The sequence below is a fragment of the Tursiops truncatus genome, chromosome 13, assembly GCF_011762595.2.
Source record: "Tursiops truncatus isolate mTurTru1 chromosome 13, mTurTru1.mat.Y, whole genome shotgun sequence".
Classification (NCBI taxonomy): domain Eukaryota; kingdom Metazoa; phylum Chordata; class Mammalia; order Artiodactyla; family Delphinidae; genus Tursiops; species Tursiops truncatus.
This window is the reverse complement of record NC_047046.1, coordinates 22714742-22740689: the sequence shown is the minus strand read 5'-3', so window position 1 is coordinate 22740689 and position 25948 is coordinate 22714742. Positions and strand designations below refer to the sequence as shown.

Here is a 25948-nt window from a genome sequence, read left to right as displayed (position 1 = left end):
AAGTACTAACCTCTGACTGAGACGGTGCCTAATTTAAGATTCAGAATACTTATGATCTTAGCATGAACTGAATGTAACGATACAAGACATCTGAGGCAGGCGTTTCTAACAACTCTCCTCATTAAACAAACAAAACCCAATTCCCTCCTGCCAAGAGAAAGGTTAAACAACTGGAAAGTGAGACATTACACAGAAATTACCAATATAGCTTTAAAAATGAAAGGGAGAAAGAATTGCAAGAAGACATCACTTAGAGGTTTGCTATAACTTACACCTAGGAAAGCTATACCAGAAAGCCAGATTTCTTTGAAAGTCATATTCTCAAACGTGCCAGGGGCTATGTTAGCCTCAGTCATGTTAGTGCATAGCCCAGAAGATTTACCGTAGTTAGAGGCATTGGGAGAATTTAAAGTATGACCTCATCAATAACCTGTGGATATACCCCCTACCAACCTTTATTTGTTGAAGAGTGACTAGGCATAAGACTTACTCAATAAACACATTGAGTGAATGCACATATGTTATTGGAAGAATCCCAAATACCCAAGCAATTAACTGGGATATGTTCAAATTATGCATAATGAATTGATCTTTGAAAAGATGCATTGAAAACTTCCTATTTCTGTTGATAATATTTTTTTCCATTTATCTAATTTGAAACCATTATCTGTGTGTTAACTTTTTAAAATATTTATTTATATTTATTTTGGCTGCGCCAGGTCTTAGTTGCGGCTTGTGGGATGGGATGGATCTTCGTTGTGGCATGCGGGCTCTTAGTTGTGGCATGCATGCTGCGGGATCTAGTTCCCCGACCAGGGATCGAACCTGGGCCCCCTGCATTGGGAGCGCAAAGTCTTACTCAGTGGACCACTGGGAAGTTCCTGTGTGTTAACGTTTTATTCAGGTATAGTGTACATACAGAAAAACATCCTCTTTTTTCTTTTTATTGAGGTATAGTTGATTTACAGTATTATATTAGTTTCAGGTGTACAACATAGTGATTCAGAGTTTTAGATTATACTCAGTTTAATTATTATAAAATATTGGCTGTATTCCCAGTGCTGTACAATATGTCCTTGTAGTTTATTTTGTATATAGTAGTTTGTACCTCTTAATCTCCTACCCCTATGTTGCCCCTGCCTCCTTCTCTCTCCCCTCTGGTAACCACTAGTTCTCTATATCTGTGAGTCTTTTTCTATTTTGTTATATTCATTTGTTTGTTTTATTTTTTAGATTCCATATATGAGTGCTAACATATATTTGTCTTTCTCTGACTTATTTCACTAAGCGTAATACTATTCAGGCCCATACATGTTGTTACAAAGGGCAAAATTTTATTCCTTTTTATGCTGAGTAGTATTCCAGTAGTATTATGTGTATATGTGTGTGTATCACATCTTCTTTATCCATTCATCTGTTGATGGACACTTAGGTTGCTTCCATGTCTTGGCCATTGTAAACAATGCTGCTATGAACACTGGGGTGCATTTATCTTTTGGTGTTTTTTTTTTTTTTTTTTTTTTTTTTTTTTTTTAGCAGTATGCGGGCCTCTCACTGTTGTGGCCTCTCCCATTGCGGAGCACAGGCTCCGGACGCGCAGGCTCAGCGGCCGTGGCTCACGGGCCCAGCCGCTCTGCGGCATGTGGGATCTTCCTGGACCGGGGCACGAACCCGTGTCCCCTGCATCGGCAGGCGGACTCTCAACCCCTGCGCTACCAGGGAAGCCCGCATTTATCTTTTTGAATTAGTGTTTTCGTTTTCTTCAGATATATACCCAGGAATGGAATTGCTAGATCACATGATAGTTCTATTTTTAGTTTTTCAAGGGACCTTTATACTGTTCTATACTGTTTTCTATAGTGGCTGCACCAATTTACATTCCCACCAAGAGTGTACAAGGGTTCCCTTTTCTCCATATCCTTGCCAACATCTGTTACCTGTGGTCTTTTTGATCATAGCCTTTCTGATAGGTGTGAGGCAATATCTCATTGTGACTTTGATTTGCATTTCTCTGATTAGTGATGTTGAACGTCTTTTCATGTGCCTGTTGCTCACCTGTCTGTCTTCTTTGGGAAAATGTCTATTCAAGTCTTTTGCCCATGTTTTAATCAGGGTTTTTTTAAATTGAGTTGTATGAGCTGTTTATATATTTTGGATATTAACTTATTATTGGTCATGTCATTTGCAAATATTTTCTCCTATTCAGTAGGTTGTCTTTTTGTTTTGTCTTTGGTTTCCTTTGCTGAGCAAAAGCTTTTAAGTTTAATTAAGTCCCATTTGCTTATTTTTTCTTTTGTTTCCTTTGCCTTAGGAAACAGATCCAAAAAAAAATGGTGCTATAATTTATGTCGAAGAGTGTTCTGCCTATGTTTGCTTTTAGGAGTTTTATGGTTTCAGGTCTTATGTTTAGGTCTTTAATCCATTTTGAGTTTATTTTTCTATATGGTATGAGAAAATGTTCTAATTTCATTCTTTTACATGTAGCTGTACAGTTTTCCCAGTACCACTTACTGAAGAGACTGTTTTTTTCTCATTGTATATTCTTGCCTCCTTTGTCATAGATTAATTGACCAGAAGTGTGTGAGTTTATTTCTGGGCTCTGTTCTGTTCCATTGATCTATATGTTTGTTTTTGTGCTAGTACCATACTATTTTGATTACTGTAGCTTTGTAGTATAGTCTGAGGTCAGGGACTGTGATACCTCCAGCTCTGTTCTTTCTCAAGATTGCTTTGGCTATTCAGGGTCTTTGTGTTTCCATACAAATTTTAGAATTGTTTGTTCTAGTTCTGTGAAAAATGCCATTGGTATTTTGATAGGGATTGCACTGAGTCTGTAGATTGCCTTGGGTACTATGGTCATTTTAATGATATTAATTCTTCCACTCCATGAACACGTTATGTTTAATTTTTTTTTTTTTTTTTTTGCGGTACGTGGGCCTCTCATTGTTGTGGCCTCTCCCGTTGCAGAGCACAGGCTCCAGACGCGCAGGCTCAGCGGCCATGGCTCACGGGCCTAGCCGCTCCACGGCATGTGGGATCTTCCCGGACCGGGGCACGAACCCGTATCCCCTGCATCGGCAGGCGGACTCTCAACCGCTGCACCACCAGGGAAGCCCCCCATGAACATGTTATATCTTTCCATCTGTTTGTGTCATCTTCAGTTTCTTTCATCAGAGTCTTATAATTTTCCAAGTACAGGTCTTTTACCTCCTTAGTTAGATTTATTCCTAGGTATTTTATTCCTAGATATTTTATTCTTTTTAATGCAATGGCAAATGGGATTCTTTTTTTTTAAATTTTTACAAAAACTTTATTTATTTTTGGCTGTGTTGGGTCTTCGTTGCTGCACGCAGGCTTTCTCTAGTTGCGGCAAGCAGGGCCTACTCTTTGTTGCTGTGCAGAGGCTTCTCACTGCTGTGGCTTCTCTTATTGCAGAGCATGGGCTCTAGGTGCATGGGCTTCGGTAGTTGCAGCACGTGGGCTCAGTAGTTGCGACATGTGGGCTCTAGGGTGCATGGGCTTCAGTAGTTGTGGTGCACGGGCTCAGTAGTTGTGACTCGTGGGCTCTAGAGTGCAGGCTCAGTAGTTGTGGTGCATGGGCTTAGTTGCCCTGCGGCATGTGGGATCTTCCCGGACCAGGGATCGAACCTGTGTCCCCTGCATTGGCAGGCGGATTCTTAACCTCTGTGCCACCAGAGAAGTCCTGGGATTCTTTTCTTAATTTCCTTTTCTGATCATTCATTGTTAGCGTATAGCAATGCAACAGATTTCTGTATATTAATTTTGTATCCTGCAACTTTACCAAATTCATTGATGAGCTCTAGTAGTTTTTTGCTGGTGTCTTTAGGATTTTCTATGTATAGTATCATGTCATCTGCAAACAGTGACAGTTGTACTTCTTACTTTCCAATTTAGATTCATTTTATTTCTTTTTCTTGTCTAATCATGTGGCTAGGACTTCCAATACTATGTTGAATAAAAGTGGCAAGAGTGGGCATTCTCGTCTTGCTCCTGATCTTAGAGGAAATGCTGTCAGCTTTTCACCATTGAGTATGATGTTAGCTGTGGGCTTATATATGGCCTTTATCATGTTGAGGTATGTTCCCTCTATGCCCACTTTGTGGAGAGTGTTTATCATAAATGGATGTTTAATTTTGTCCAAAGCTTTTTCTATATCTATTGGGATGATCATATGATTTTTATTCTTCAGCTTGTTAATGTGGTGTATCACATTGATTGATTTGTGGGTATTGAACCATCCTTGCATCCCTGGGCTAAATCCCACTTGATCATGGGATATGATCCTATCAGTGTGTTGTTGAATTTGGTTTACTGATATTTTGTTGAGGATTTTTTGCATTTATGTTCATGAGTGATATTGCCTGTAATTTTCTTTTTGTGTGATATTTTTGTCTGGTTTTGGTATCAGAAGGATGCTGGCCTTGTAGAATGAGTTTGAAGTGTTCCCTCCTCTGCAGTTTTTTTGAATAGTTTGAGAAGACTTGGTTTTAACTCTTCTCTAAATATTTGGTAGAATTCACCTGTGAAGCCATCTAGTCCTGGACTTCTGTTTGTTGGGATTTTTAAAAATTACCTATTCAATTTAATTACTGGTAATTGGTCTGTTCATGTTTTCTATTTCTTCCTGGTTGAGTCTTGGGAGATTGTACATTTCTAGAAATTTGTTCATTTCTTCTGGGTTGTCCATTTTATTGACATATAGTTGTTTGTAGTAATCTTATCCTTTGCATTTCTGTGGTGTTGGTTGTAACTTCTCCTTTTTCATTACTGAGTTTATTGATTTGAGCCCTCTTTCTTTTTTTCCTGAGTCTAGCTAAAGGTTTATCCATTTTATTTATCTTATCAAAGAACCAGTTCTTAGTTTCATTGATCGTTTCTATTGTTTTTTTAAGTCTCTATTTCATTTATTTCTGCTCTGATCTTTATGATTTCTTTCCTTCTACTAACGTTGGGTTTTGTTTGTTGTTCTTTTTCTAGTTCCATTATGTGTAAGGTTCAGTTGCTTATTTGAGTTTTTTCTTGTTTCCTGAAGTAGGCTTGTATAACTATAAACTTCCCTCTCAGAACTACTTCCCTCTCAGAACAGATTTTGGACTGTTGTATTTTCATTTTCATTTGTCTCCAGGTATTTTAAAATTTTTTCTTTGATTTCTTCAGTGGTTGTTTAGTAGTATATTGTTTAGCCTCCACATGTTTGTGTTTTTTGCAGTTTTTTCTTGTAGTTGATTTGTGGTTGGAAAAAGCACTGTGGTTGGAAAAAGGTTCTTGATATGATTTAAGTTTTCTTAAATTTACTAAGACTTGTGGCCTAGCATGTGATCTATCCTGGAGAATGTTTCATGTGCACTTGAAAAGAATGTGTATTCTGCTGCTTTTGGATGGAATGTTTCATATATATTCCATTTGGTCTATATCTCTAAGGCAGTGTTTTCATATTGATTTTCTGTCTGGATGATCTGTCCATTGATGTAAGTGGGGTGTTAAAGTCCCCTACTATTATTGTGTTACTGTCAATCTCTCTCTTTATGTTGGTTAATAATTTGCATTATGTATTTAGGTGCTCCTGTGTTGGGTGCATATATATTTACAATTGTTATATTTTCTTGGATTGATTCTTTCTTTGTCTCTTATTACAGTCTTTGTTTGAAAGGCTATTTTGGCTGCTATAAGTATTGCCACCCTGGCTTTCTTTTGATTTCCATTTGCTTGGAGTACCTTTTTCCATCCCCTCACTTTCAGTCTATGTCTGTCTTTAGATGTGAAGTGAGTCTCTTGTAGGCAGCATATATATATGGGTCTTGTTTTTGTATCCATTCAGCTACCCTGTGTCTTTTTATTGGAGCATTTAGTACATTTACATTTAAAGTAATTATTGATAGGTATGTTCTTAGTGCCATTGTTAATTGTTTTGGAGTTGTTTTTGTAGTTCTTTTTTTGTTTCCTTTCTTCTTTTGTTCTCTTCCCTTGTGATTTGATGACTATCTTTTATATTTGATGTTGGGATTCCTTTTTCTTTTCTGTGCATATATCTGTTACAGATTTTTGGTTTGTGGCTACCATGAGATTTATATATAGCAACTTATATGTATATGTGATCATTTTAAGTTGCTGATCTCTTAATTTCAAATGCATTTTAATGACCCTGAATTTACACTCCCCTCCCCTACAATTTACTGGTTTTGACATCATATTTTACACCTCTTTGTTTTGTGTATCCATTAAACACTTATTGTGGATATAGATGATTTTACTACTTTTGTCTTTTAATCTTCCTGTTAGCTTTGTACATGGTTGATTTACTACCTTTACTGTATATTTCCCTTTCCAATAAGCTTTTTCCTTCTGTAATTTTCATGTTTCTAGTTATGGCCATTTTTGCTTAGAGAAGTTCCTTTAACATTGTTTGTAAAGCAGGTTTGGTGGTGAACTCTTCTAGCTTTTGCTTGTCTGTAAAACTTTTGCCCTCTTTATCAAATCTGAATGAAAACCTTGCTGAATAGAGTATTCTTGGTTGTAGGTTTTTTTTCTTTCATCACTTTAAATATATCATGCCACACTGAAATTTCTGCTGAAAATTCAGCTGATAGACTTATCCCTTGTACATAACTTGTTGTTTTTCCCTTGCTGCTTTTGATAGTCGCTTTATCTTTCATTTTCGCCATTTTGATTACAGTGTGTCTTGTGGTCCTCTTTGGGTTGATCCTGTTTGGGACTCTCTGTACTTCCTGGAACTGGATGTCTTTCCTTTCCCAGGTTATGGAAGTTTTCAGCTCTTATGTCTTCAAATATGTTCTCTGCCCCTTTCTGTCTTTCTTCTCCTTCTGGGATCCCTATAATGCAAATGTAAGTATGCTTCATGCTGTCCCAGAGGACTCTTAAACTGTCCTCTTTTCTTTTTGTTCTTTTCTCTGTTCAGCTTCAGTGATTGCCACTGATCCATTCTTCTGTATCTTTGAATCTACTGTTGATTCCTTATAGTGTATTTTTAATTTCAATTATTGCATTCTTCAGCTCTATCTTGTTCTTCTTTGTATCTTCTAACTCTTTGTTCATCTTCTTACTGTGTTCATCCATTCTTCTTCTGAATTCTTTATGATCATTACCTTGAACTCTTTATGAGGTAGATTGCCTATCTCCATTTCACTTAGTTCTTCTGGGTTTTATCATGTTCCTTCGTTTGGAACATGTTCCTCTGTTGCCTCATTTTTCCTAATTTGCTGTTTTATTTTTTGTGGTACGTGGGCCTCTCACCATTGTGGCCTCTCCCGTTGCAGAGCACAGGCTCCAGATGCGCAGGCTCAGCGGCCATGGCTCACGGGCCCAGCCGCTCCGTGGCATGTGGGATCTTCCCGGACCGGGGCACGAACCCGCGTCTCCTGCATCAGCAGGCGGACTCTCAACCACTGCGCCACCAGGGAAGCCCTTTAATGTGCTGTTTTTATTTCTATGTCTCTGGTGAGAGACATAGGTTATGTCTTTGGTTATGTTTCCCAAGTTTGGAAAAGTGGCCTTTTGTAGGAGACGTCCTATATGTCCCAGCAGTGCACTCCCCTCTGGTCACCAGACCTATGTGCTCTAGGGGTGCCCGCATGTGGGCTGCATAGGTCCTTCTGTTATGGTGGGCTGACTACTGTGGGCAGTCTGGTAGGTGTGGCTTGTCCCTGGTCCAGCTGGGTTGCTAGGCCCTGCCCGGTGAGGAGGCTGCTGGTCACTGGTTGGCAGGACCAGGTCATGAGGCAGCTGGCTGCAGAGCCCTGGAGGGTCCTGGGGCTAGTGCTGGCACACTGATGGACAGAGCCAGATTTGGGGATGGTTAGTTGTGGGGCCAGGGTTCCTGGATGTAGTGTTGACCTACTGGTAGGTGGAGTCAGTTCCTGCATGGCTGGCTGTGGGTTTGAGGTGTCCCAAAGCTAGTTCTGGTGCAGTGGTGAGTGGGGCTGGATCCTGGGGTAGCTAGCTGATGAGACCAAGCTATCTTGGAGTTGGTGTTGGCCTGCTGGTGGGTGGGGATGGATTCCAGGGCTGCTGGCTGAGGGACCCAAGGTGTCCCAGAGCTGGGGTTGACCTGCCAGTGGGCAGGGCAGCGTGCAGGGGGTCCCAGGGCATGGGATGTCCTAGGGCTGGTGCTGGCCTTCTGGTGTGTTGGCTGGGTCCTGACAAGGCAGGCTGTGGAGGTATGGTGGTCCTGGGGCTGGTGTCTACCTGCTGTTGGGTGAGGTCAGGGCCCAGGGTATCAAAGTGCTGGTGCCTGCCCATCAGTGTGTGAAGCTGGGTCCTGGGCCTAGTGCCTGCCCAGTGGCAGGCAGAGCCAGGCCCTGTGGTCTCTGGCTGCAGAGTCCAGGGGTCCCAGAGCTGGTGTTGAACTGCTGGTGGGTGTGGCCAAGGCCCAGCGGTTACTGGGGCTAGTGCTGGCTCACTGGTAGGCAGAGCCAGTTCCCAGGCTCTCTGGATGCAGGGCCCTGGGGATCCTGGAGCTGGTGTTGGTCTGCTGGCAGACATGGGCCATTTCCTGACACAGCTGGCTTCAGGATCTGGGGTGTCCCAAGCCTTGTATTGGCCTGCTGGTGGGTGGGACCAGATCCCAGGGTGGCTGGCTAAGGGGCCCAAGGTGTCTCAGAGCTGGTGTTGGCCTGCTAGTGGACAGGGCTGGGGCCCACGGGGTCCCAGGGCTGGTGCTGGCCTGCTGAAAGGTGGGCTGGGTCCTGCCATGGCAGGCTGCAGGGCTGTGGCGGTCCTGAGGCTGGTGTCCATCCACTCGTGGTATGGCAGGGGCCCAGGGGGGTCCTGGGGCTGGTGCCTGTCCACTGATGTGTGAGGCTGCTCCCAGGCTAGTGCCAGTCCTCTGGTGGTCAGGGCTGAGGATACTGGGGCTGGTGCCTACCTGCTGGTGGGCAGAGCTCCCTGGCTCTACCAGGGTCTCTGGCTGCAGGATCCTGGGGGCCCTGGAGTTGGTATGTTGGCCTGCTGGTGGGTGGGGCCGGGGCCCAGAGGGTCCTGGGGCTGGTGCCTGCCCACTAGTGGGTGGAGCTGGGTCCTGGGGTCTCTGACTGCAGGACTCTGGGGGTCCCATGGTTAGTACCTGTGCACTGGTGTCGGGGGCTGGGTTCTGGGCCCTCTGGTGGACAGGGCCTTATCCTGGGGCAGTTTTGGGCTCAGGAGGTCTTAAGGCAGCCTGCCTGCTGGTGAGTGGAACTGTGTCCCTGCCTGGCTAGTTGCTTGGCCTGAGGGTGCTGGTGCCAACAGGCTGGTGGGAAGGACTGGTTCCAGTGCTAATAGGCTAGAGGAAGGATTCCAAAATGGCACTTGCCAGCACCAGTGTCCACATGGTAGAATGAGTTCCCAGAATTGGCTACCACCAGTGTCTTGTGTCCCCAGGGTGAGCTCCGTTTGCCTCCTGCCTGTCCAGGAGACTCTCCAAGATCAGCAGGTGGGTCTGACCCAGGCTCCTCTTAAATCATTGCCTCTGCCCTGGGTCCTGGAGCATGTGAGATTTTGTGTGCGCCCTTTAAGAGTGGAGTCTCTGTTTCCCACAGTCCTCTGGGTCTCCCAAAAGTAAGCCCTGCTGGTCTTCAAAGCCAATTGTTCTGGGGACTCTTCTTCCTGGTGCAGGACCCCAGGACTGGGGAGCCCAGTGTAGGGCTCAGACTCATTGCTCCTTGGTGAGAACCTCTGCAATTGTAATTATCCTCCAGTTTGTGGGTCCCCCACTCAGAGGTGTGGGGCTTGACTGTACCGCTCCACCCCTCCTACTGGTCTTGTTGTGGTTCCTTCATTATATCTTTAGTTGAAGATCTTTTCTGCTAGATTCTGGTCTTCCTTAACAATCGTTGCTCTGTAAATAGTTGTAATTTTGGTGTGCCCATGAGAGGAGGTAAGCTCAGGGTCTTCCTACTCTACCATCTTGGCCTGAACTCCCACCATCCTCTTTTCTAAATATACTTTTTATTTACATATACATAAAATTCACCACTTTAAAGCATACAAATCGGTGGTTTTTAGTATATTCATAAAGTTGTGCAACCATCAGTACTAATTCCAGAACATTTTCATCACCCCAAAAAGAAACCACATGCTTATTAGCAGTCACTCCCCATTTCTCCCTCCGCTATCCCCTGTCAACCATTAATCTACTGCCTCTGTAGATGACTGTTCTGGATATTTCACATAAATGGAATCATACAATATATAGCCTTTTGTGTCTGGCATCTTTCATTTAGTAAAACAAAAGTATGATATTCATCCATGTGGTACCATGTATCAGTACTTCATTCCTTTTTATGGCCAAATAATATTCCACTGTGTGGGTATACCACATTTTGTTTATCCATTCATCAGTCGATGGACATTTGGGTCACTACCTTTTTGCTATTAAAAATAATACTGATGGGGCTTCCCTGGTGGCGCAGTGGTTGGGAGTCCACCTGCTGATGCAGGGGATGCAGGTTTGTGCCCCGGTCCAGGAGGATCCCACATGCTGCAGAGCGGCTGGGCCCGTGAGCCGTGGCCGCTGGGTCTGCGCGTCCAGAGCCTGTGCTCTGCAACGGGGGAGGCCACAGCGGTGAGAGGCCCACGTACCGCAAAAAAAAAAAAAAAAAAAAAAATCCTGATATGAACACTTGTGTATACAAGTTTTTGTGTGGATATATGTTTTCATTTCTCTTGGGCATATACCTAAGAGTGGAATTACTGGATCATATGGTAACTGTATGTTTAACTTTTTGAGAACCTGCCAAACTGTTTCCATACCACCTGCACCATTTTATATTCCCAGCAACAGTGTGTGAGTGTTCTGATTTCTCCACATCCTTGCCTTGTCCTTTCCATCTCCCCAACCCTTTTTTGTTTGTTTCAAGCTATCCTAGTGGATGTGAAATGATATCTCATTGTGGTTTTGATTTGCATTTCCCTATTGACTAATGATGGTGAGCATCTTTTCATGTGCTATTTGGCCATTTGTATGTCTTTGGGGAAATGTCTATTCTAATCCTATGTCCATTTAAAAATTGTTTTTTTAAAATTGTGCTTGTAAGCCTTTACATATTCTGGATACAAGTCCTTTAAAAGATATATTTTCAAATATTTTATCCCATTCTGTGGGTTGTCTTCACTTTCTTGATGGTGTCCTTCAAATCACAAAAGGTTTTAATTTTGATGAAATCTAATTTATTTCTTCTCTTGTTGCTTGTGCTTTTGCCCTCCTATCTAAGAAATCATTGCCAATCCAAGGTCACAACGATTTATGCCTGTGGTTTTTTACTAAGAATTTTATACTTACATTTAGATCTTCAGTCCATTTCGAGTTAATTTTCATATATTACGTGAGGTAGGGATCCAACTTCATTCCTTTGCATATGACTATTCACTTATCCAAGCACAAATTTGTTGAAAAGACTATTCTTTCTCCCGTTGAATTGTCTTGTTACCTTTGTTAAAAATCAATTGACGGGGGCTTCCCAGGTGGCGCAGTGGTTGAGAGTCCGCCTGCCGATGCAGGGGACACAGGTTCGTGCCCTGGTCCGGGAAGATCCCACATGCTGCAGAGCGGCGGGGCCCGTGAGCCATGGCCGCTGAGCGTGCGTGTCCGGAGCCTGTGCTCCGCAACGGGAGAGGCCACAACAGTGAGAGGCCTGCGTACCGCAAAAAAAAAAAAAAAAAAAAAAAATCAATTGACCATCAATTGTGAGGGTTTATTTACATACTCGTATTTCTATTCTATTTATATATATGTCTGTCCTTTTGTCACTACCACACTCTCTTGATTACTGTAACCTTCTATTAAGTTTTGAGATCAGAGAAGTGTGAATCTTCCAATTTTGTTCTTTTTCAAGATTGTTTTGGCTATTCTGGGTCCCTTGCATTAATTTTAGGATCAGCTTGTCAATTCCTGCAAAAAAGGCAACTGGGGTTTTGATAGGGATTGCACTGAATCTGTAGATTGGGGAGTATTGCCATTTTAATAACATTAAAAATTTTGATTCATGAACACGGGTATCATTCCATTCATTTAGATCTTTAATTTCTTTCAATGACATGAGTAGTTTTTGTTGTACAAGTCTTGCACTTCTTTGGTTAAATTTATTCCTAAGTTTTTTATTCTTTTTCATGCTTCTGTTAGTTTGCTTGGGCTGCCATAACAGAAAAACCATGGACTACTTGACTTAAACAACATAAATTTTTTCACAGTTCTGGAGACTGAAATCCCAAGGTCAGGGTGCCTGCAGGGATGCTTACTGGTGAGACCTCTTTTTGGCTTGCAGATAGCCACCTTCTCCCTGTGTCTTCACATGCATTTTCCTCTGTGCATATGTGGAGAGACTGGGATCTCTGTGTCTCTTCTTCTTCTTATAAGTACACTAGTCCTGTCAGATAGAGCCTCATTCTTATGACCTCGTTTAACCTTAATTACTTCCTTAAAGGCCCTATTTCCAAATAAAGTCACATTGGGCATTAGGGCTTCAATATATAGCTTTTGGGGGACACAGTTCAATCCATCACAATGCTAATGTAAATGGAAATGTTTTCTTAATTTCATTTTCAGATCGTTCATTGCTAGTGTATAGAAAGATAATTAGTTTTTATGTATTGATCTTGTATCCTTTAGCGTTGCTGAACTAGCTTATTAATTCTCATAGTTCTTGTGTGTGTGTGTGTGTGTGTGTGTGGATTTTCTACATGTCATTGCAAATAGAGCTGGTTTTACTTCTTCCTTTTTAATCTGGGTATCTTTTCTTTCTTTTTCTTGCCTGATTGCCTGGCTAGAATCTCCAGTACTATGTTGACTAGAACTGGGAGGAGTGGATATCTTTGTCTTGTTCCTGATCTTAGGGGAAAGCATTCACTCTTTCACCATCAGGTATGATGTTCACTGGGGTTTTTTCATAGATGCCCTTTATCAGGTTGATGGAATTTCCTTCTATTCCTAATTAGTTGAATGTTTTTAGCATGAAAAGGTGTTTGATTTTATACACATATTGTATTCATGCTTTTTTATACATATATTAAGACAATCATGTGGTTTTGTCCTTTATTCTTTTAATATGTATTAAATTGATTTTCATATATTGAACCAAACTTGCAACCTCAGGATAAATACCATTTGGTCACAGTGCATAATCCTTTGTATCTATTGCTGGATTCAGTTTGCTAGTATGTTTTAAGGATTTTTACATCTAAATTCATGAGGAATATTGATCTGTAGTTTTCTTTCCTTGTGATATTTTTATTTTTTAAATATTTATTTATGCATGCTGCTCAGGGTCTTAGTTGCGGCACACGGACTCTTAGTTGTGGCGTGCATGCGGGATCTAGTTCCCCAACCAGGGATCGAACCCGGGACCCCTGCTTTGGGAGTGTGGAGTCTTACCCACCGGACCACCAGGGAAGTCCCCCTTGTGGTATTTTTAAATTTGGTTTTGGTATCAGGGTGATACTGGCCTCATAGAATGAGTTGGGCAGTATTCTCTTTCCTTTTATTATTTTTTTTAAGAAGAGTTTGTAAGGGACTTCCCTGGGGGTCCAGTGGCTAAGACTCCATGCTGCCAATACAGAGGGCCTGGGTTTGATCCCCGGTCAGGGAACTAGATCCCACATTGCTGCAACTAAGAGTTCGCGTGTCGCAACTAAAGATCCTGCATGCTGCAATGAAGATCCACATGCTGCAGCTAAGACCCTGTGCAGCCAAAAATAAATAAATAAATGTTTAAAAAAAAAAGTTTGTGAATTCTTGTTTATGTGTTTGGTAGAATTCAACAGTGAAGCTATCTGGTTCTGGGCTTTTCTTTGTGGGAAGTTTTGATTACTGATTCAATCCTTTTGCTTGTTATAGACCTATTCAGACTTTCTTTTTCTTCTTGAGTCCATTTCAGTAGTTTGTGTCTTTATAGAAACATTTCCATTTCATCTAGGTTATCTAATTTGTTGGCATACATTTGTTCATAAAATTCCCTTATAATCCTTTTTATTGATGTAAGAGTGATTATAACATCCCTCTTTCATTCCAGATTTTAGTAATTTGAGTCTTTTCTTTTTTTCTTGGCCTTTCAAGCTAATGGTTTGTCAAGTTTGTTGATCTTTTCAAAGAATCTACTTTTTATTTCATTGATTTTTCTATTGTTTTTCTGTTCTCTACTTCATTTATTTCTGCTTGAGTGTGTATTGTTTCCTTCCTTCTGTTTCCTATAGGTTTAGTTTGCACATCTTTTTTTTTTTTTAGTTTCTTAAGGTTTGCAGTTAGGTAATTAATTTGAGGTCTTTCTTTTTTAATATAGCATTTATAGCTATAAATTTCTCTCTAAGCTTTAGCTGCATTATAACTTTTGATACATTGTGTTCTTGTTTTCATTTATCTCAAAGTATTTCCTAATTTTCCTTGTGATTTCTTCTTTGACCTATTGGTTATTTTGGAGTGTGTTGTGTGATTTCCACGTATATGTGAATTTCCCACATTGCCTTCTGTTATTTATTATTTTTTAAAAAACTTTTATTGAAGTACAGTTGATTTACAGTGTTGTGTTAATTTCTGCTGTACAGCAAAGTAACTCAGTTATACACATATATTCTTTTTCATTATGCTTTATTACAGGATATTGAATATAGTTCCCTGTGCTATACAGTAGGCCCTTGTTGTTTATCCATCCTATATATAATAGTTTGCATCTGCTAATCCCAAACTCCCAATACTTCTCTCCCTCATCCCCCGCTCAACAACCACAAATAGTCTGTTCTCTATGTCTGTGAGTCTGTTTCTGTTTCATAGATATGTTCATTTGTGTTGTATTTTAGATTCCACATATAAGTGATATCATATGGTATTTGTCTTTGTCTGACTTACTTCACTTAGTATGATAATCTCTAGGTCCATCCATGTTGCTGCAGATGGCTTTATTTCATTCTTTTTTATGGCTGAGTAGTATTCCATTATACATATATACCACATCTTCTTTTTCCATTCATCTGTCTTTGGTCATTTAGGTTGTTTCCATGTCTTGGCTATTGTAAATAGTGCTGCTGTGAACATACGGGTATCTTTTCGAATTAGTTTTGTCTGGGTATATGCCCAAGAGTGGAATTGATGGATCATATGGCAACTCTATTTTTAGTTTTTTAAGGAACCTCCATACTGTTCTCCATAGTGGCTGCACCAGTTTACATTCCCACCAATGGGGTAAGAGAGTTCCCTTTTCTTTACACCCTCTCCAGCATTTCTTTTTTGTAGACTTTTTAATGATGGCCATGACCAGTGTGAGGTAGTACCTCATTGTAGTTTTGATGTGCATTTCTCTAATAATTAGTGATGATGAGCATTTTTTCCTGTGCCTGTTGGCCATCTGTATGTCTTCTTTGGAGAAATGTTTATTTAGGTCTTCTGCCCATTTTTTTGATTGGGTTGTTTGTTTTTTTGTTATTGAGCTGCATGAGCTGTTTGTATATTTTGGAAATTAAGCCCTTATTGGTCACATCATTTGCAAATATTTTCTCCCAATTCGTAGGTTGTCTTTTCATTTTGTTTATGGTTTCCTTTGCTGTGCAAAAGCTTATAAATTTGATTAGGTCCCATTTGTTTAGTTTTGCTTGTATTTCTATTGCCTTGGGAGACTGACCTAAGAAAACATTTATATGATTTACATCAGAGAGTGTTTTTCGTTTGTTCTCTTCTAGAAGTTTTATGGTGTCTTGTCTTATATTTAAGTCTTTAAGACATTTTGAGTTTATTTTTGTGTATGGTGTCAGGGTGTGTTCTAACTTCATTGATTTACATGTGGCTGTCCAGCTAGCCCAACACCACTTGCTGAAGAGATTGTCTTTTCTCCATTGTGTATTCTTGCCTCATTTGTTGAAGATCAATTGACCATAGGTGTGTGCGTTTATTTCCAGGCTCTCTATTCTGTTCCATTGATCCGTGTGTCTGTTTTTGTGCCAGTACCATGCAGTTTTGATTACTGTAGCTTTGTAGTATTGTCTGAAGTCTGGGAGGGTTATGCCTTCGCTTTGTTCTGTTTCCTCAGGACTGCTTTGGCAATTCTGGGTCTTTTATGGTTCCATATAAATTTTAGGATTTTCACATTCTGTGAAGAATGTCATGGGTAATTTGATAGGGATCATGTTAAATCTGTAGGTTGTTTTTGGTGGTATGGCCATTTTAACAATATTAATTCTTCCAATCCAAGAGCATGGGATATCTTTCCATTTATTTGAATCATCTTCAGTTTCCATTATCAGTGTTTTATCGTTCTTGGCATATAAGTCTTTCACTTCCTTGATCAGGTTTATTCCTAAGTTTTTTGTTTTTTGGGGTTTTTTTGATGTGATTTTAAACGTGATTTTTTTTTTTTTTTTTTTTTTTTTTTACTTTCTGATATTGCATTGTTAGTGTAAAGAAATGCAACAGGTTTCTGTATGTTAATCTTGTATTCTGCTACCTTGCTGAATTTTTTTTTAATCAGTTTTAGTAGTTTTTGTGTGGAGTCTGTATGGTTTCCTATATATACTATCATGTCATCTGCATATAAGACAATTTTACCTCTTCTCTTCCAATTTGGATACCTTTTATTTCTTTTTCTTGTCTGGTTGCTGTGGCTAGGACTTCCAATACCATGTTGAAAAGAAGTGGTGAGAGTGGGCATCCTTGTCTTGTTCCAAATTTTAGTGGGAAGGCTTTCTTTCAGCTTTTTACCATTGAGTTTTATGTTGGCTATGGGTTTGTCATAAATAGCTTTCATCATGTTATGTTCCCTCTATACCCACTTTGGTAAGAGTTTTTATCATAATGGATGTTAAATTTTATCAAATGCTTTTCCTGTATCTGTTGAGATCACCATGTGGTTTTTGTTTTCTCTTTTGTTGATGTGGTGTATCACATAGATTGATTTGTGTATGTTTTACCATCCTTGTGACCCTGGGATGAATCCAACTTGATTGTGGTGTATGATCCTTTTTCATGTGTTGTCAGATTCCGTTTACTAATATTTTGTTGAGAATTTTTGCATCTATATTTATCAAATATAGATATCAGTATATAGCTATAGATCAATATATTCATAGATAATAGATTAATATAGTCATCAATACAGATACAGATTTGCTGATATTGGCCTGTAATTTTCTTTTTTGGTGTTTGTCTGGTTTTGGTATCAGGGTGATAGTGGCTTCATAGAATGACTTTGGGAGTATTCCCTCCTCTTCAGTCTTTTGGAAGAGCTTGAGAAGGATCAGTATAAGTTCTTATTCATATGTTTGGAAGAATTCCCCAGTGAAGCCATCTGGTCCTGGACTTTTGTTTGTAGGGAGTTTGTTTTTTTGTTTTTGTTTTTTTAAATTACAGATTCTATTTCACTTCTAGTGATCAGTCTATTCAAATTTTCTGTTTCTTGATTCAGTTTCGGTGGGCTGTATGTTTCTAGAAACTTGTCCATTTCTTCTAGGTTGTCCAATTTGTTGGCATATAATTGTTCATAGTATTCTCTTATTTTTTTTTATGTCTATAGTATTCTTTATTATTTCTCCTCTTTCATTTCTTATTTTATTTGGGTCCTCTCTTTTCTTCTTGGTGAGCCTACCCAGAGGTTTGTCAATTTTGTTTACCCTTTTGAAGAACCAGCTCTTGGTTTTATTGATTTTTCTGTTGCTTTTTAATCTCTTTTATTTATTTCTCTCTGATCTTTACTATTTCCTTTCTTCTGCTGACTTTAGGTTTTGTTTGTTCTTCTTTTTCTAATTCTTTTAGGTGGTAGGTTAGGTTGTTTATTTGAGATTTTTCTTGGTTTTTTTGAGGAAGGCCTGTATCACTATGAACTTACCTCCAAGAACTGCTTTTGCTGCATCCCATAGATTTTGTACAGTTGTTTTGTATATTTTTATTTTTATATGAAGCTGATACGACTGGATTCTAAGTACACTGAGATTGTCAAAAGGTTACGTATTTCCTTCTGGTTCTTTAGGTTTTTTCTTTGACTTCATACTCTTTTTAAAAAAAATTCAGTGTACCTGCCCCATTTAACAAACACAAAACATTCGCATAATGTTTAACATTTGATGGACACAACCCTATGTTATAGATACTATTGTTGTCCCAACTTACAGATGAGGAAACAGAGACATGGAAAAATTAAATTCTTTGCCAAGTTCCCACAACTAATAGATGGCAAAAACTGAGATTTGATCCTGGGCTTCCAGCATTTGAGCCCATACTTTCAGTTAGCAGCTCTCAGAGTTTTTGGTCTCAGGACCCTCTTATATTCTGAAAAAATGACTGAGCCAAAATGTATACGGACATACAAAGGCCCTAGAATATCTAAGAAATCTTGATAAAGAAAAAAATTTTTAATAAAAAAATGACTGGTTCTCAAAGTTGGAAGACTTAACCAGCATATTTCAACATTTACTACAAAACTACCGTAATTAACACAGAGTACTTTTGGAGCAAGGATAGATAAATATACCACTGGAACAGAACAAAGAATCCGTAAATAGACCCACAGATGTATGTTTTCTTGATTTACATCAAAGGTGCCACTGTAATTACGTGGGGGAATGATTTTGGAACAACTAATTGTGTGTATGGAGAAAAGTAAAGCCTGACCTTTAACTCAAACACAAAAATTTGTTAAGTATATCATAGACCTAAAATCAAAAGCTAAAACAATCAAACTTCCAAATAAAAGCATAGGAGAATATTTTCCTGGTATTGTGGTAAATAAAGTTTTTAATCAGATCACAAAATACACTAAACCAAATAAGAGAGATTGATAAATTTGACTTAAATTAGAACATCTGATCATCAAAACGCATCATTAAGAAAGTAAATAGGGGCTTCCCTGGTGGCGCAGTGGTTGAGAGTCTGCCTGCCGATGCAGGGGACACAGGTTCATGCCCCGGTCTGGGAAGATCCCACATGCCGCGGAGCGGCTAGGCCCGTGAGCCATGGCTGCTGAGCCTGCGCATCCAGAGCCTGTGCTCCTCCGCAACGGGAGAGGCCACAACAGTGAGAGAGGCCCGCATACTGCGCAAAAAAAAAAAAAAAAAAGTAAATAGGCCAGCTATAGAATGATAAAGAATTCATATACAGAATATACAAAGAACTTCTACAAATCAATAAGCTAAAGATAATTTTTTTTCCTATTCATCTTTTTTTTTTCTTTAGGGTTTGAGGTAGAGGTTTTTTTTAAGGTTTTTTTAAAATTGAAGTATAGTTAATTTACATTGTTGTATTTCAGGTATACAGCAAAGTGATTCAGTTATCTGTGTGTGTGTGTATGTATGTATACATACATATATACATATACACACATATATCCTTTTTTAGATTCTTTCCCATTATAGGTTATTTTAAGATATTGATTAATCTTCGCTATGCTGTACAGTAGGTCCTTGTTGTTTATCTATTTTATATATAGTAATGTGTATCTGTTAATCCCAAACTCCTAATTTATCTCTCCCCACCCCTTGCTATCCCCTTTGGTAACCATAAGTTTGTTTTCTATGTCTGCGAGTCTATTTCTGTTTTGTAAAGAAGTTCATTTGTATCATTTTTTGGATTCCACATATAAGTGATATAGTATTTATCTTTTTAAAACGAACAAAAGATTTGAACAAGCATTTCATGAAAGAGGATATTCAAATGACCAATTAATGTATTAAAAGGAACTCAGAATAATATCAAAGAAATGCAAATTAAAACCATAATAACACAATTAGCAGAATGGATAAAAAAATTTTAAACTTTCATTATCAAGTGTTGCTGAGGATGTGGAGTAACTGAAATTCTCATCCATTATGATTTGGCAGCTTCTAATAAAGCCAAACATAGACCTACTGTGGAACCCAACAATTCCACATCCAGGCATATGCTCAAGAAAAATTAATTCATATGGCCACCAAAGACTTGTACGAGAATGTTCATAGCAGCTTTATTCATAATAGTCTAAAACTGGACAAAATCCTAATGTCTGTCAACAGGAAAAGAAAACAATATGTGATATATAGTTGTACAATGGAATATTACTGGCAATAATAAAAATGAACAGACTATTAATACACAGAATGACATGTATGAATCTCAAGAACGCTATGCTGAGAGAAAAAAGCCAGGCACAAAAGTATACATATTAAGATTCCATTCATATGAAGTTAAGAACAAGCAAAACTAATCTATGATGACAGAAATCAGAATAATGGTGACCTCTGGTGGATTGGTGAGTCCTTCCATGATGATGGAAATGGCCTATAACTTGAATGTGGTGGAGGTTACATGGTGTATACATATGTAAAAATGAACTGAGCTGAATGTTTAAGATTTGTGTACTGTATGTAAATTATACATCAGTAAAACTTTAAATAAAAAGGACCTCCAAAGAGCCTTTGTTTATAAGTGAGTTATATCTATCAAATTTTATATTAGAAATTGAAATTGTGAAACTTTAAGGTATTAACTCATTTTTAAATAAAAAAAACTTACTACACATTAACATACATAATGTCTTTATGAAAAATAACTATTTTCTAAAACAAAAAATTAGAGGAGTGGCATTGTTTTACATTTTTGCAAATTTCTTTAACGTCTGACTAAAATAAGACAGCTGGAAAAAAGACAGCTGGATTCTCAAACCTGCTTCTGCATTTAATGTGTTAAAATATCATGTTATGCAGCCTTTGGAAACTCTACTGTACACTTACAGGAGAAGGCAAATGAAAAGACAAATGAAACTTATAAAAATAGTTTTAACCTCATGATTCTCTGGAAGTCTCAGAGACCCTAGAGTACCCCATATTATACTTTGGGAACTGCTGCTCTGACCCACCCTCCTTTGCTGCCTTTTTAGCATGTTGCTAGAAGAGAAATGTAATATTCAAGTTTAGAATGGGGTTCATGTTAGCTATTTTATTACACAGATTCCTTAGTATCTCTCTCATTTTCCACAGTTCTACCCCTGCCTCCCCTACATTTTCCAGGGCCAATAAGTTTGGAGATGAGGACTTCTCTTCCTCTTGGCCCTTGTCCTCTCTGTAGTGGAGGCTATATTCCAGCAAGCAGGTAGATGTTAACAATAGAACACATGAGCATGACAGGGGCTGACTTTGATCATTATCCACCCTCTTAGCATAATTATCATCATAAGTTGCTGCAAGAATTAGTTTTCGTTTCATCTCTCAACTCACAGGTCACCCCTATGACTGTATAGGAAGCACCTTGGTTAGTGACTTAGTAACCTCAGCTGTCTCACACCAGTTCACATCACTGTCCTTTCCAGAGGCAGGACTGCCTTAAGGACCTTGACATGGCACTCTTTTGCCTTCTTAGTGTGTCTTTAGTTATAGTTTAGAGCTGCTGGGTACAGCCAGATGACTGTAGGTACTGGTTGACTTTCTGAGATGCATCTAATATGAGCGTAAGACATACGCTTCGGAACAATTTTTTCCAACATTTTTTAATGAAAAATTTCAAACATACAAGAGAGTTGAAAGAATTTTATGGTAAAAACCAATATACTCATCATCTAGATTTTACAATTTACATTTTACTATATTGCTTTATCATATATGTCTATCCATCCCTCTATCCATCCATAAATGATTTTTTATGCAATTCAAAGTAAGTTGCAGACATAAATACACTACACTCCTCAATGCTTCAGCATGCATACGTTTAACTAGAATTTAATGTTTGTGTAGAGGGTTGTTTTTTTTTTCAGGTAAACTTTGTATATGGTTTACCCAAAGGAACTGAAAACTATGTCCACATAAAAACCTGCACATGTATGTTTGTAGCAGCTTTATTCATAATTGACAAAACTTGGAAGCAACCAAGATGCCCTTCAGTAGATGAATGGATAAATGAACTGTGGTACCTGCAGACAATGGATTATTTTTCAGCACTAAAAAGAAATGCATTTCAAGCCATGAAAAAAAAAATGAAGGAAACTTAAATGCATATTACTAAGTGAAAGAAGCCAGTCTGAAAAGGCTACATATGGTATGATTCCAACAGTATGACATTCTGGAAAACGCAAAGCTATGGAGATAGTAAAAAGATTAGTGGTTGCCAGAGGTTAGAGGGGAGGGAAGGATGAATAGGCAAAGCACAGAGGATTTTTAGCATGGTGAAACTGTTCTGTATGCTACTACAATCCTGGTATGTTATTATATATTTACCCAAACCCACAGAATATACAAAACCAAAAGTAAACCCTAATGTAAACCACAGACTTTGGGCAATTATGATATGTCAATGTAGGTTCATCAGTTATAACAAATGTACTACTCTAGTGAGTGATGTTGATAATGGGGCAGGCTGAGCATATGTGGGGGTAGGGAACATATGGGAAATCTCTGTCAGTTCTTCTCAATTTTGCTGTGAACCTAAAACTGCTCTAGGGACTTCCCTGGTGGCACAGTGGGTAAGAATCCACCTGCCAATGCAGGGAACATGGGTTCGATACCTGGTCCAGGAAGATCCCACAGGCTGCAGAGCAGCTAAACCTGTAAGCCACAACTATTGAGCCTGTGCTCTAGAGCCGACGAGCCACAACTACTGAGCCCACGCGCCCTGGAGACCACACACCACAACTACTGAGCCGACGCACCACAACTACTGAAGCCCGCGCACCTAGAGCCTGTGCTCCACAACAAGAGAAGCCACCACAATGAGAAGCCCGTGCACTGCAAGGAAGAGTCGCCCCCACTCACTGCAACTAGAAAAAGCCAGCATACAGCAACGAAGACCCAATGCAGCCAAAAATAAATAAATTAATTAAAAACAAAAGAAAAAACTGCTCTAAAAAAAAAATTATCTTAAAAAAAATAAGTCCTGTCAGAAGAATGAGCTCTCTAGAAGACAAAGGCTGCTTTCATTTAAAAAAATTCATGTACAGTGAAGTGGACAAATTGTAAGTACAGCATTTGGTTAGTTCTGACAAATATGTTCACATGTGTTTCCCATATAGAATTGTAAAATATGACTATCACTCCAGAGTTTTTCTTGTGGTCCTTCTCAGTGAATACCTGACCCCACCACACTCCCGGAGACAGGTACCTGTTTTCAGAATAATTTTTAACTTACACCCAGTGAAATTCTTTTTTAAATTAAATCCAGAAATCTCTGGATTACTTGGGCTTATTGTTCTTGGTTATAGACTCTCTAGAAGTCACAGAAAATTTCCAGCCTTTCCTTAGATGATAAGATATTTTGTGTAAATGACTTTTTATCTATAAGTTATTTTTTAAATTTACTTTTTATTTTATATTAGAGTATAGCTGATTTACAATGTTGTGTTAGTTTCAGGTGTACAAAGTGATTCAGCTATGCATATATCCATTCTTTTTCAGATTCTTTTCCCATACAGGTTATTACACATTATTGAGTAGAGTTCCCTGTGCTATACAATAGGTCCTTGTTGATTATTTTACATATAATAGTGTGTATATGTTAATCCCAAACTCCTAATTTATTCCTCTCCCCACCTTTCCCCTTTGGTAACCATAAGTTTGTTTTTGAAGTCTGTGAATACGTTTCTGTTTTGTAAATAAGTTCATTTGTATCATTTTTTTAGATCCCACGCATAAGTGATATCATAGGATATTTGTCTTTCTCTGTCTGACTTCACTTAGTATAATAATCTCTAGGTTCATCCACGTTGCTGCAAATGGCATTTCACTCTTTCTTATGGCTGAGTAATATTCCATTGTATATATGTACATCTTCTTTATCCATTCCTCTGTTGATGGACATTTAGGTTGCTTCCATGTATTGGCTATTGTACATACTGCTGCAATGAACATTGGAGTGCATGTATCTTTTCGAGTTACGTTTTTCTTCAGATATACGCCCAGGAGTGGGACTGCTAGATCATATGGCAACTCTTTTCAATTTTTTAAGGAACCGTCATACTGTTCTCTATAGTGGCTGTACCAGTTTACATTCCCACCAACAGTGTAAGAGAGTTCCCTTTTCTCTACACCCTCTCCAGCATTTCTTATTTGTAGACTTTTAAATCATGGCCATTCTGACTAGTGTGAGGTGGTACCTCATTATAATTTTGATTTGCATTTCTCTAATAATTAGCGATGTTGAGCATCTTTTCATGTGCCTCTTGGCCATCTGTATGTCTTCTTTGGAGAAATCTCTATTTAGATCTTCTGCCCATTTTTTGATTGGGTTGTTTGTTTTTTTGATATTGAGCTGCATGAGCTGTTTGTGTATTTTGCAGATTAATCCCTTGTTGGTTGCTTCATTTGCAAATATTTTCTTCCATTCATTGGGTTGTCTTTTCGTTTTGTTTATGGTTTTCCTTTGGTGTGCAAAAGCTTGTAAATTTGATTAGGTCCTGTTTGTTTATTTCTGTTTTTATACTGAGTTATTTTAAATTATGAAACAGAAGAACTGATCTTCAAGCACAGACTAGGTGTTCAATATAAGCTTTTTATTTCCATAATTCTAAACTGCATGGATCTAAGAAAAATGTATTTAATGGGCAAAACTTTCAAAAGAAAAGAAAAAGCAAGTCACTGTCACTCATTCCTATATAGCAATAGTCCAGTGAAGGCAAAGCTCTCAATGTATTGTACAAGGTGAAAAAGAAGCTCTCAGGCTTCAGAGTTGCAGGATATTATTAAAGCCCTGTGACCATAAACCAGGCTGGCCTTAGTGCCTCTTTCCCAGACAGTCTTATTTAATATCAGCACTCCAGGCAGGGCAGGTCAGAACCTTTCAGAGCCAGGAAAATACCTCCTGCAGTGCTTAATCATACACATCTTGAGGCTTGTGGATAAACTCTTTATCAAACGAAGGCTTGAGTCCCAAACAAGTATTGAGTGGCTCATTTATTCCTTCTTTTGTCCCACCAAAATGATTTTTTTAGTGCATGGACAATTCTACAGAGATTTATTAAGTCCTCATATAGACCTATTCCTGTGGAGCATGTGAGGATGAAAAATATGATTCTCAATTTCAAGGGGTTTTATGTTTTAGGGGGAGAACCAGGTAGAGGAGAATTCCAATTAAGAGGAGGTAGGGCATGATGGAGAGGGAACTTCTGGAAGAGGGAAAATCTGAACTAGACCTTGAAAGATTGGTAAGGTTTTTTTTTTTACAAATATGGATGAGAAGAAAGAGCAAATAATTTTTCATACTGCAGCCCGAGTGATCTTTATGAAGCACAAATCTGATCATTACATTCCTCTACGTAAAGCCCTTCATCGATGAGAAATATTAACACTCGTGTTTTATGAGATAATAGTGCCTGGCACACAGTGGATGAGGAAACTGAGGCCCAGTAGGGGCTGTGCCCTCCCCAGAGCTAGGTACTTAATGGCAGAACCAGACTGGGACTTAGTCCCCTAGGAAATACTCCTCTCCTTAGGCATCTCAGTAGCCATTTTAGGTTCAAGAAAATAAATCAGCATCCTAGGATACAAGTATATCTGGGCTGTGGAGGACCATACAGCCATTCAAACCGGTGGGCACATCTGCGTGTAATCACCCAGAAGGAAATTCAAGATTACTGCTAATTCAGTAAGGGAAGTTGCAGAAATTATAGGTAGTATAATCCTGTTTTCACAAAACTAATGAAGTTTGTGAGTGGCAGGAAGAGGTCTGGAATGATAACACCAATGTGCTAGCTGAGGAGGGGGGATTTGGCAGAGGAACTTTCACTTGTTAACATATACATTTCTTTGTTGCTAGAGTTTGTTTTGGTGGCGGGTGGTCGTCTTGTTTTATTTACAAGGAGCATGCGTTTTGTTTCTAATGAAAAAGGCAGGCAAAACCAAACTCTCCGCTGACCCTCAGGATTGTGTCCAAACTCCTTACTGAGGCCCTTTTGATCCACCTGCCTTCACGCCTCCTCTCCCCCTTCCAGTTCCGCCTGCATCCGAGCTCCAGCTGCCAGAACTCAGGGCTCTGCCTTCTGGACTGTGAGCTTCTTCTTCTCTCTAC

The 25948-nt window shown here is 39.1% G+C and overlaps 1 protein-coding gene across 1 annotated transcript in view; it reads right to left on the bottom strand.

Annotated features, from left to right (window-relative positions):
• Nucleotides 1-15849: 15849 nt before the first annotated feature.
• MTMR3 (myotubularin related protein 3) overlaps nucleotides 15850-25948 on the bottom strand; it is a 160227-nt gene continuing 150128 nt past the window's right edge. The window contains exon 18 of the mRNA XM_073790287.1: nucleotides 15850-19018. Within this exon, the coding sequence (XP_073646388.1) occupies nucleotides 18884-19018 (135 nt within the window). The 3' untranslated portion in view covers nucleotides 15850-18883. The remainder of the gene's footprint in view (nucleotides 19019-25948) is intronic.